This window comes from Sabethes cyaneus, chromosome 2 (assembly GCF_943734655.1).
Source record: "Sabethes cyaneus chromosome 2, idSabCyanKW18_F2, whole genome shotgun sequence".
In the NCBI taxonomy this organism is placed as follows: Eukaryota; Metazoa; Arthropoda; class Insecta; order Diptera; family Culicidae; genus Sabethes; species Sabethes cyaneus.
Genome location: NC_071354.1, coordinates 144,929,603 through 144,942,467, shown reverse-complemented (window position 1 = coordinate 144,942,467; position 12,865 = coordinate 144,929,603). Strand labels below are relative to the sequence as shown.

General features: G+C 40.2%; 1 protein-coding gene across 5 annotated transcripts in view; it reads left to right on the top strand.

Moving 5' to 3' along the window:
- Positions 1 to 11,756, top strand: part of LOC128734301 (elongation of very long chain fatty acids protein 6) — a 62,946-nt gene extending 51,190 nt beyond the window's left edge. For all 5 annotated transcript variants that reach the window (XM_053828413.1, XM_053828417.1, XM_053828418.1 and 2 more), the window contains one exon: positions 6,354 to 11,756. In XM_053828413.1, the coding sequence (XP_053684388.1) occupies positions 6,354 to 6,981 (628 nt within the window). In that variant the 3' untranslated portion in view covers positions 6,982 to 11,756. The remainder of the gene's footprint in view (positions 1 to 6,353) is intronic.
- Positions 11,757 to 12,865: the final 1,109 nt, after the last annotated feature.

The following is a 12,865-nucleotide window of genomic DNA, read 5'->3' as shown; positions in this document are numbered from 1 at the left end:
TTTTAAGCTCATTGTGATTGACGGTTTACAGTTCTGTTTCATAAATGCGTAAACAGAGTTATCCCCCACATTTCTGCCCCGCTGACATATACATGAGTGTTCAAAAATATTTTTACGAAGTATTGTTGTTTCTAATAATATACAAATATTTCTAAAGTCAGAAAGCGACGAAATAATCAAACCCATCACAAAATTCATTGATTTATTGATTTTGGATGTCATAATAATAAGTGATGATGGCTCTCCACTGTACTCGATCCTGGGCTATTCGTCACCAATTCGTTTAGCGTCTCGACACACGAAAGTCGTTGGGAGATAGAATGGGAATCTCTCCAAATAGTGCCTGCAACATGTTGTGATTCATACGCCTATGCCATTCTCCGCTTTCCGTTTGTACTCCGCCAAAAATAGTCCGCAACACCTTTCGCTCAAATACGGCAAGTGCACGTATATTTTCCGTAAGTAAAATGACTCTCGCAAGTCCATAGAGGTCTGATTAGCGTTTTGTACATCGTCAGCTTTGTGCGGTGGCGTTTGCTCCTTGATCTAAGCGTCTTGCGGAGGGAAAAGTATTTCCAGCTCGATTTTCATCTTGAATGCGTCGTTGGATCTCCCTACTCGTATTATTGCCTGCCATAGCTGTTCTCGATCAACTGTATCGTATGCTGCCCTGAAATCCACGTAAATATGATGCATGGGGATGTTGTATTCTCGACATTTCTGGAGGATTTATTGGAGAGTAAAAATTTGATCCGTAGTAGCGCGGGCCCCCATAAAGTCCGCCTGATACTGCCCTACGAATTCTGCTATTGGGAATAGACGACGCAACAAAATCTGGGAGAGCACCTTGTAGGTGGCGTTGACCAACGTGATGCCGCGGTAATTACAGCCATCTAGCCGGTCGCCCTTTTTGTAGACGGGACAGACTACACCTTCCATCCACTTTTCCGGTAGTTTCTCATCTTCCCAAATCCTAGAAATTATCCAATGAAGTGCCGTTGTTAGCGGTTCTTTGTCACTTTTGTAGAACTCTGACGGGTCCTTTCTAGCGGCTCTATTATTATTCAGCTGATGAATTTCTCTGGAACGTCTTGCTACCATAAAATTGGTTTGCAACGCATTGATCCTCGTAATCCAATACTCGTAGCCTCCGTTTTTAGTCTGGCGCACATTGCCTCCGCCATTGCAAGGTTTCTAGTAATGGCCGTTGAGGTGGGCGCTGGAGGCTAGGAGTAAGCGCTGAAGGCTAGGCTATTCTTGCTGAAGATCGTTCCTCTAATTTCGATCCCCGCTCGCCGGATCACAACTTCAATAGCGATGTTGAATAACATACAGGACAGTCCATTCCATAGCCGCCGCCCTCTGTACGATTCTAAAGGACTTGACAGTACTCGTGCATTGCCTGCTATAGTTGTTCGCGCTCGTCTGTATCGTATGGTGCCCTGAAATTCACCATGTATTTCCTACATTTCTGGAGAATGTCGGAGGGTAAAAATTTGATCTGCAGTAGCACGGGCTCGCCAGGCACTGCCCTACGAATTCTCTTGCTATTGGGCACCTTGAGGCGGCGTTGACCAGTGTAATGCCGCGGTAATTACAGCAATTTAGTCAATCATCCTTTTGTAGACGGGAATATGGGATAACCACACCTACCATGCAGTCTTCCGGTAGTTTCTCCTCCTCCCAAATCCTTGAAATTATCCAATGAAGTTCCGTGGCTAGCGGTTCTTGGCCATTTGTGTAGTCTTTTGCCGGGAGTCGGTTCTTTCCTGCGCCTCTGTTATTCTTCAGCTGACCGCTTTCTCGCCGATCCTCTACGACATTGGGACGGGGCACGCTGTTATCATTTGTAGGCATATCAACGTAAACGGTTAACGTTTAACGGTTAATTTCTGTTGCGTCTCCTTCTGTTGTATCGCCGTTGAGATGCTCATCTAAAACTGCTCCCACCTGTCGACCACCTCGCGCTTGTTTGTGACCAGATTTCCCTCCTCGTCCCTTCACATGTCAGGATTCGGTGTGATCCTTCACAAGATTGGCTCCTCTTCTCATAGAACTTCCTAGTTTAATTACCCCGGAATAGTTGTTCCACCTCTTCAAGGGTAGAAGTTCTGGCGTTTTTTCCTCTTCAGAATCATAGTCAACTCATTTCGCGCTCGTCGATAATTGGCTAAATTATCCCTCGTGGGAATGCTTAGATAGTTTTTTCAAACTCTTTTTTCCTCTCCATCGCTTGTTGGTTTCCTCACCTAGCACCGCGGTTACGGTCTCATTGACGGCCAAGCGTATCCTACTGCATCTGTTTTCAAAGGTAGCACTAGGCTCCACAGAGGAAGTTAGAGCTTCATCCAGTACGCGCGCTTAGCTCTCGGAAACTCGCGAGTTGTCTAATTGCCGTAAGTTTAACCGAGGAGGGCGGCTTTGTCGCGAGGTATAAACCGTCGATAGTTATGAGCACACATGTTCTGCTCCTAGGTAATGGTCTGAGTCGATATCCGCATCCCGTAGGGAGTGTACGTTGGTTCGAGAAAAACTGGCCATCGATGAGAATATGGTCGATATGGTGCAAGTTTTGTTGGTCAGGTGATCTCCAGGGGGCTTTGTAGATATCTTTGTGCTTCTGATCACCAGGCCTCGGGAAGCTGCAAAGTTGATGCATGATTGGCCGTTATCGTGCGTGTCGGTGTGCAGGCTATTGGGTTTGTTTACCGGTTTATACCGGTTCCCTGCCGATCTGGGTATTTATATCCCCGATGGCGAACTTGATGTCCCGTGGTCCCGTGAACGCCCCAGACGCACTAAGGAACTAAGGTCCAATGAAAAATATTGGCCTGTTATGAAGCAGACACTATCGGAAGCATCCCAAGGAGGTCAAATGTGAGGAATACATGACGAAAAAGTGGGTTTCCGTAAAGAAGAAGCTGCAGCCAGATGTTGTACAAAACCTTTTGAGTAGAGTTAAGCGTAAGGTGCGAGCATACGGTTATGGCATTGAAGTTAATTGAAATAAATATGCCAAAAGCTTACTAATGGGTTATATTTTATTGTCTGAAAGTTTGAGAAGGATCGGTCAATTAAGTAATTTTCTACAGCGTTTCTTCGGTGGTGCAATTTGATGTGGGACATCCTTTTTCAGAGCAGTTTTCAACACGGACGCTCCACAATGGAACAAATGTTTACCTTGCGATAGATCCTCGACAAATTTCGATGACTTAATCTGCAGATTCATGATTTGATCACTAAGGCGACATATTCCGTTATTCAGGCGACGATTCAATTATGAAGGCTGTCTACAAGTCAGTAATTCAGTAAATTCGATAGCCTTATTTCTCTAGCTGCACCTTTAAGTTCACCAGGAATAAGTCATAAGTCAAGACAAATAAGTAAAAATTGAGTTTTTATTAGAACATTCAACCCAACAATCACGGTTGTCAGCTAGGTTAAAAATGCATCCACAGTCAAAGGTAAAATTAAAATATTAGTCTGCGTTTATTAAGCGTTTTGCATAGGCAACACTGGCAGTCAGTCCAACAATTGCACTTAGTTTGGTTAAAATTATCTCCATCCAAAGATTTCACGTTTGCATGTTAAGCTTTTGATTATCATAAACCGCAAGAAGAAATTGGCCACAAAATTAATAAGCCATGCAATCTTAATTCTAAAGAATTAGTTCTGCGGATTATCTTCTTACTTCATCGAAATTATATCCTACTTGCGTCAACGTGGAAAGAAAAAGTACAGGTTGAAAATAAATATTTAGTGATAAATACCAGCACAAGAAAACAATGCCCTCACCAGGAACAACTTCCAGTAATGAGTGGTTATTACGTCTGGCCTTGGTTCAAGAAGCGTAGTCAATACCGATGGTTCAGTAACGAACATTAAAGGAACTAGGCGGGGGCTAAGGGGTTAAGATCAACTTTAAATTAGACCTCTTCCTTCCTATAATGAAAATATAAATAAAGAACAGTTAATTAAAAGAACAAAATATTGAAATGAAAAAAAAAAACAATAACAAAATAATTGACTCAAATACGAGTATGTTACCACGTGTGTGCTACATCGTTCCCCCGGGCTTGTAGGCTATATACGCCAATGATGATGAGTCGTCTGAAATCGCACGAATTGCAGTGTAATAGCGCCTTGCGTGATTTTTCAGCTTGGCGCAGAATCTCGACGCAGAACAAAAAAAGACCATTTGAGCGCGCGTCCATCCATCCATCCCTTCTATTGGAGCCTTCGCCAGAAGTCAAAGTACTGACAAAAAGCTACCTGAATGTTTTTGCTTCACTTCAAAGTTTGTCCGGCTGTTGAAGAGAAACTTCTCGATGCGAAAATTCCACTGAAAGCTAATCCAAGCCGTTCGAGGCGCGCAGATTTGCGTCATTGGCTGGATAAACGGCTGAAGCAGTTATCCAGCAGTATTGAGTCGGCACTTTGCGTGGCCGCACAACAACGTACGCTACGATTTGTAATCGCTTTGTTGATCAACTTGTAAATCTACAGTAATGGATCTATTGGATGCGATTTTGGCGTTATGTAAATATTTAAAAACAGTGAACTGTTTATATTTTAGAAACGGAACATTTATTTCAAAATATTTCATAAATCGATCCCGAAGCGATTGCATGAAAGCCAGTTTTGCGACTGGAAAATGGATATTTTATGCATTCACTTTTCTGCGCTAGCGGAACGTAAGATATAAATAAATGCAAAAGGGTGATTTTTTTTTAATTTGATAAGATATCACAATAGGTATCTGACTTTACGTCGCTTTTCCAAGCATGAAATCACAATTTAAAATTGCATTCGTTTTGCTAAGATGTTCGCCAAATTATATGACGTCTAACGAATTAGGATTTAATGGCCGTGTTTTCTCCACGATACCTGTAAAGCACCCCGGCGGGATAGAAATTTACTTTCAAATTGTTTTTTGGCTTCGCCTTTTTCTGCTGGTTTGGTGCCAGGGGTGTTGATTTTATTTTTACTGTCCCCAGTATTGTTTTTCCATCGATACACAAGAGTAAATAGAAGCTAATTCAGTTATGTTGATTATCAAGCGTATACCCCCCGGCTGTCGGTACTAGCCACTATGTTAGTTGGGACTGAAATAACAGCTTTCGTGTAAAGAAATGTAAATGACTTCTCTCGTGTACTACAAGCTCGTAGGGAAAAGTCCCCTAAAATGGGATATTTTGCAGAGAAATATTTCGTGTAATGCTTTGTTTTTCGTTTTTATGCTCTAATTTGTTTCACACGTGGCCTTGATTAGGAAATATCATTCCAAAAGAATATACAGCACGCTATTTTCCTCTGAGGTCCCAATTACTAATTATTATTAAAAAAAATCACTATCCGGCTATAGGGGATTTTACCTTGGGCATGTCGTTGGGCGTACCCAGCAACAGGACGTTAAGGATTGTTGCGTTTTCGTGGACAAAATTAATTATACCCTACTACGCAGTTACCACATGTTGGGTGTTAATTGCTTTTCTTTGGGAGTGATTCTCCATGAATTTCACGAACAATTAATTCACAGGTGAAACTGAGGAAATGGAAGTTTTAAAATTTGTAATAAAGTGTGATCACTTGCTGGAACAATAGTACGTGTTACAGTACTTTCAAATATAATGCAACGATTTTCAATGCAGATGAAAGCCAATAGTAGATTTGACAATAAAATAGCATAAAATCAAAAAAAAAATTAAGAAAAATATCGTAATATTTCTTATGCTGGTTTGTTACATTCTACACATTTCCCTCTTTATGTATGCTGCTTTCAAATGTTTATTGTTTGCTTTTATGGTTTTTCTAACTTAAATAAATATCAGCGTACCTACTGTTTAACTATGTCACTATCAACTTACAACCAGTTTTCGTCAGTAAAAGCAACATTGCAAATTTCTTGAAATGACTTGCGTTACATATAAAAAGAGAAAAGCCGAAGAAGATTAATCCGCCTCATGGCCATATCGTAGCCAATTGCAGTTTTTTCTAGTTTTGCGGTACAGATGACGTAACGCCAAATCTGTCTGTATTGCCTTGATCCAAAAATAAGCGGCGCACACATTGCTTGAAGCTATTTGGCGAAATAGTATGTTGCAAACCAGCGGGCGCTTGTTGCTGCTGCTTCTGCTGTTGCTGCTGCTGTGCATAGCCAACCATTCATTGGTAGCTTTGAGACCTTGAGAGTGACGGAAAATCAACTCATCAGAGAAGGGGTGCAATGAACTCAATTTTGCCTTACCTGATCGCTAGAGCAAATCTTACATTAACCCTATCAGTTATACATGAAGAATAATATGTAATTTCAAAAGCTCTGTTATTAATCTAAAAAAAATCTTTCATTCCAGTTTCATCGAACATGATCGCGTCAGTGGTTTCTGGACGTGGCTGTTCGTACTCTCCAAGCTACCCGAACTCGGTGACACAGTTTTCATTGTGCTGAGGAAACAGCCATTGATCTTCCTGCACTGGTACCACCACATTACGGTCCTGATGTACTCCTGGTTCTCCTACACCGAATACACCGCCTCAGCCCGTTGGTTTATTGTGATGAATTATTGCGTTCACTCGGTGATGTATACGTACTACGCGCTGCGAGCTTTGAATTTCAAACCACCCCGCTCGATCGCCATGGTGATAACGGCTCTTCAACTGACTCAGATGGTCGTGGGCTGCGCAATCAATGTGTGGGCTCACGGGTTTCTACAAACTGCCGGAAAGGGCAGCTGCAACATTTCTGAGATGAACATCAAACTCTCCATCGCTATGTATTTCAGCTACTTTGTTCTATTCGCTCGGTTCTTCTACAAGACCTACCTCTCAACAAACGCCCGTAAAGGCAAGCGTTCAGTCAAGTCTACTTCTAGCAGAAGTAGCGTTGTCACAGAGTACAACACCATCAAGCATGTAGATGCACCCATCAGCAGTAATCTACAGACGATGGCAGCACAAAACGACAAAGTCAAAGCACAGTAAGATGTGGCTGAGCTATAAACTCTTCACCATATGCACACGTACGGGAAACACAAGACAAGAAATCAAATTTCGCCAAAAGAAACATTAAATTGCCGATTATGTTGCTACTAAGACCACAGAGCAGTGCCCCGGTACCACATATATGAATGAAAAACCTTTAATCAAAGTGGAAACAGAAAGATTATTATTTCAATCCCTATTCTACCAAATGACGTAAGTAATTTCCTGTGCCTGCTTTCATCTTAGCAGCTAAAAATTAGTTGAACTAGAGCGATGATCCTACGAACAAGAAACCAAGTCCCGCTGTAGCAGCTCAGAAGGAATCGCTCAACTTGACACGACAGCAGCGGTACAAATTTTAAACGATCGTGGTTCCTCGAACAGGAATAAAACCTTACAGGAATTTGATTTCGAGTCAAAATCCGAATGACCATGTCTTTGGTAAAATTATATTAAGTAATTCTTTCAAGTCATCGGAGTACAACAGATAGGGTCTTCAATAGGGATATTATTCGCCTTTTTGTTATTGTGCTAATTATTATTTCGATGTAAGCTACCAGAACAAACTTAGATTGAATGTCATTTGCCGTTTCTGTTTAGTTTCCCTGTATTAATTGCTCATAGACTATATCATTCCAACTTTTGAGTCTCAAAAATAAGAGAATGAAAATACTTGACACCGGCAAATGCTTCCATCCAGTATAAAGCAAAGAAATAGCTGAAGCTAGGAGATGCAAGGGAAATCTTACGGGTGCAAAGTTACGAACGAGACTATAGAGCAGTGTAGCGTGAATCCAGTTAGCGATTATAAATTATTATAGGAGTTGGATAGTTGTTATATTATTTTTCTTTCCATTGTATCAAACTGCGAACGTGGATTATTAGTCCGCTATTGCATAAGTTTCGTCCTCCCTGCTGCTGCTTCTGGCTAATTTTATTAAGAATGATGATATTTTGTTTATATCTGTAAACCATATGTTGGACCATTAATTCTGGATTACTTCACGATTGAGGGACATCACTGATTTAGTAAACAAACGCTTCGAGCGTTCATAAATCAGTCATCTATCTTCCTCTCCTGTCAGTTTTCTATGCTACGTTTAGTCGCTTGATTATTATTTGACACATTCCCACGTTACGGGACACAATTAGCAATTATTTTTACTGTGTAAATGGGCTCTTGCTCCATCAAATTTTTGGCAAACAGGCTGTAAAATTGGTGCCTAAAGGGGACTTTACCTTTCAGTTGCATACCAAGGATTTGGTTCAACAGGAACTGATTTGCAGGGTGGGCATCCTGTCCCGCAACGCTGGAATGTGTCATTAACTCAGCACTCGACGTGTTTGTTCACAAAAGCAGTTTTGTCCCAATCTCGTAATACATGACACATGTGAGAAAGTTTCAAAGATTATCAATTACTTGGAATTATTTTGACTGCTATAGGTACTTAGAAACCTAATGCAGCCGAACACTTTCGATTAGTTTAGCAACTCTTGAGTAAAACTATCAACCAATTCAACTTCTGATAATACCACAAAAACTTGCGATAGTGATAGAACTCAATAATCCAGTTGAAAGCAACACTAAACTGAAAAATGATATTCGAAAAACGGGACCTTAATCGATGGTTTTGTCAGCTTAAACATTCGACTAAGATTTGACATCTAAAGTAGGTTGTAAAAAAGTTCTTCATATTCTTCAAACTTTGAACGGGTATTCTTTTGTGGTATGAAAACAACATTGTTGTTTTTGTATCAGTCTAAGATGAGCCGAGTTAAGTGCTAAATCTGGCCTAAAAAGTGTTGGGCCTTTGTGAGATCTCAAGCAGAAGTCGCAAATTCGTCCCTGATTTGATGAACGGTTGACTCATTTTGCTACATCGCTTGCAAGACAAGGTTTTTTTTGTGGTTTTCAATAATTTCTTCTTTCGTATATCGTGCTCTCAGCAACTGCAAACTTAGGGGTTGCAACATAGTATTTCTGTCACTGTATTTATCTGGTATCGGCCTCGATGTCGGTTTCATCATCCATCACAATACAGAACGGTTTTGTGAGCTTCCTTGCGCGAGTTTAGGCTGCCGTATTCCGTTTGTCGCTCGGTTCCTGTCGAATTATGAAGACATATAGTCCAGAATATGTCTTTGTTTTTTGTACAAAACAAACAGAAGCTTGCGTCCGTTTTTTTTTATACATCCCAAATCGAAATGTTCGTTTAACGCTTGAGCTAGAAGGACCATCCTGGTCTTCTTCGGATATACGGTGCCTCGCATCCTACTGCTACTATCTTTTCGCATGGCAGTCTGATGCTTCCTGAACGTTATGGACATGTAGAACACGGTTGAATGTGCGATTCCGAGTTAATTACCGATTTACTCTTATTAATTTGCCATTCTAAACAATATTTTAAAAATTGCAGTCATTTTAGCCACGTGGTAAAAACTTACAAACAAATGTATGTGTCCTCGTTTTTCGAATACAGTCATTGAAATAAAAAAAATAGTTTGCAACGTTTATTGCAGCTTTTAGAAGGGGTAAATATTCTTTTAAGTCACTTCGTATTATGTGATTGAAAAATCGAACTGACACCAGTTAGTGACACAAAAGAAACTGAAATTTTAGGAATAATTAGACTTAGTTTTTGATTTATATTCACCTAATGGAGGGTTGTATAACAATTGTGGGACTTACGGTTTTATTGTTGAAAGTAAAGCATTGGGATTTCTTGTATACCTACCAGCAAAATGAAACCTACGATCAATTCGAATTCTATTGAACATACTGCATGAACCACGGAGTTTGTTTTTTCGTTCTTATTTACTTGTATATGACTCTACGCGATTATGACGTAAACTATTATAGAAAGTGAGGAAGTGTCTGATGCTCCAATATATTGTTGGTCTAAATCCGAATTTTTCGCATCAGACACTTCCTCACTTTCCAAAATACTTTACGTCATGACCGCGTATAGTGATATACGAGAAAATAAGACAGAAAAAACACACCCGGTGGTGGATTTAATCCAAGACTTGCCGTGCGAACGTCGGCAACGTATTGCTCTACTTCTATCACACTGATCAAGTAAAACCGAGTAAACAAAGAGCAGTCATACAAATATTATCGTCGCATGGGGAAGTGTGTGACGCGGATACGGGGAGTGATAGAATTGGGAGATTAGACCATTTTACGGATAACATTGCTGCTGATATTGATATGGCTTTCCCGTGGGGCAACTATGTTATATCAAGTACCAGCACAGGGAAAACGCAATATCAATATCAGCAAGTTACCATGTCTCCTGTCACGTAAAATGCTATATAAAACAAAATCAGGTATTAGCCTACCTAATATAGTGGGTGGTGGTAGTTTAGTTAGTAAAACAGTCGCGTACTAACCGAAAGGTCGTACGAACCCCACCTACCATCATCCCGATCGAAATTTACCAATTCATCCAATTGATCATTCTTCGCATCAGAAACTTCCAAAATACTACATGAAACTTGAAGCAGTAAGAGAATAAGCATTTAGCTTTATTCAGGTGCTATGCTGAACAGTGCTGCTATTTACCAAATTTAAATATTATGGACGCTATGAATGGACTTGAATGCACAAGCGAGTTAAATATTGTGATTTTGATCAAGAACAAGCATCTTTTTATCCCATTAAAATGACTCAAAATAAGTATCTTATTTTTTGATTAGCCAGAAAGCAAGCAGCAGCATGATGCGTCTCCAACTTTTCAGCGCACGATTCTGAATTATATAACCGTTTAATTTTCTTTAAATTGCCCGTTGTTTGGACATTTGAAATAAATATAATCAACAAAACTAGAAACATGTGAAGTAAATCAATAAATCCCACAATTCTAAAATTGACCATCTGGTAAAAAAAAAGATAATACAAACCTGCGGATTATCCCGTCCCACAGAAGAAACCATTGAAAACAAAGCATGTTCACTATCAATTAATCGCCTTTTGCTTATAAAAAGCAGAGTTTGCAAATCAGGTAATGTGGCGAATGAAAAAATATCGAGCAAGTAGTTATAGCTAAACGAAAGAATTGAAAATGCGTAATGAAGTTTTTTTCTCGGAGCGAAAAGAATAAACCAAAAGGTGCTGCTGCAGAACATTATTGCGAACAATTGCAAACCCAATAAATGCTAAAGCAATTATCTATTGTAAATACCTCCATTCCTCTAGATTTTCGCATGCGTTTGCAAATTTAGGCTTTTGTCCAAATTCTGTACAGAGATAGCTGTAGGACACGGATAATGTACACAGTGTATTGCCTGGCATGACATTCCTTCGCAATGGTGAACGGTTATGGATTATCGGGTGAGCAACGACGGCAGCATTTACATAATAATATAAACCAAGCAAACCTACTACATAACACAAAATTATATAAATATATTTTTTTGCGAGGATTTATCCGCAACATGACATTTTTTGTGAGATCGAAACTGAACACATTTGAACAAATTACCCTGAATGAGTGTTGTTTTGCGTTTAACCTTTGGCTGGTTCTGTTTTAAGTGTGCAACACACAAGCTTTAATACACACAAACTATTTATTATTATACAAAACAAATTTCATCATACTTCGCTACATTCGTAACTATTTGCAACAAAAGGTGGCTGAATAATAAAAAATAACGTTTAATGAAAGATGTTAACAAACATATGGTTCATTATTATAGCAGTGGTTTAGAATCCTAACCTTAGGCTGATGAATGCAAATGAACATGAAACATTGCAACTAGTGAAAAATAAATTGGAAACCATGAAAATTGCTGTTCAACTGTTTTATTCAGTACAATGGAAAATAGAGAAAAATACTAAAATTTAAGCTTTATTGGTTCCTCATTCGGCGTTTTCGCCACATGCCCATTCCACTGCTACTTTCCACGTTTTGTTCGTCTCCCTATATCCGCAGATTTGTACACCAGATATACTTCGAGGTACACGTGCTGACGCCACAATAGCTCTTCCGGTTTGCTGCCAAAAATTAATCAAATGATCCTACGCTTCAAGCCACCAAGAAATCACCGATCGACTGCCTTAAATGTTTAAGCTTCATGGCCTTAGAACGCTACTAAGAGAACTAGTGTCTCGAAAAGCACGCCTTTTATGCGACCTTGCAGACTAAATGGTGCCCCACATCAAATTGCACCAGGGAAGAATTGCCAATTACCCATTGGGTATTTTTTCTTGAAAATTTGAACAGAAGTAGTTTAGAGTGTATTGTGTTGAGTGTAGTGTTTCAACTGTGAGTCATGTGGTTAAACGTTACTACGAGACTCTAATCATCGAACAAAAGGAGGAATGCGGTCAGAATGGATGTTCCATTAGTTATCAGGATCACAAGCGTGTTTCGGAAGCGTTTAAGGAGAATCCCAATGCTTCGGTCAGCGATGTGGTCAAAAAGTTGAATCGGTTCAAGTCTTTCGTTCAGAGAGCCAAGGAACGGGAGGTACGGCGTACGTACAAAGTGCTGAAGGCTCCAAATCGTGACGAACGGCAAAATACGGTTGGAAACTCACGGACCCGAAACCTGTACACCCAGATGCTAACAAGCCTCATTGACCCATCATGGATGATGGGGCTTACGTCAAGGCGGATGTCCGGCACCTTCCGGGACTACTGTTCTTCACCGCCCAGTACAAGTTTGATGTTCCGGAAGGAATAAGGAAACAGAAACTTCCAAAGTTTGCCAAGAAATACATGATTTAGCAAACGATCTGCTCATGTGACAAACGGAGTGCGCCGTTCATGACTAACGGGACTGTAAACAGGTAGATCTACCTCAATGAGTGTCTACAGAAGTGTCTGCTTCCTCTGTTGAAGCAACACCAGGGCCCTACGATCTTTTGGCCGGATCTGCTT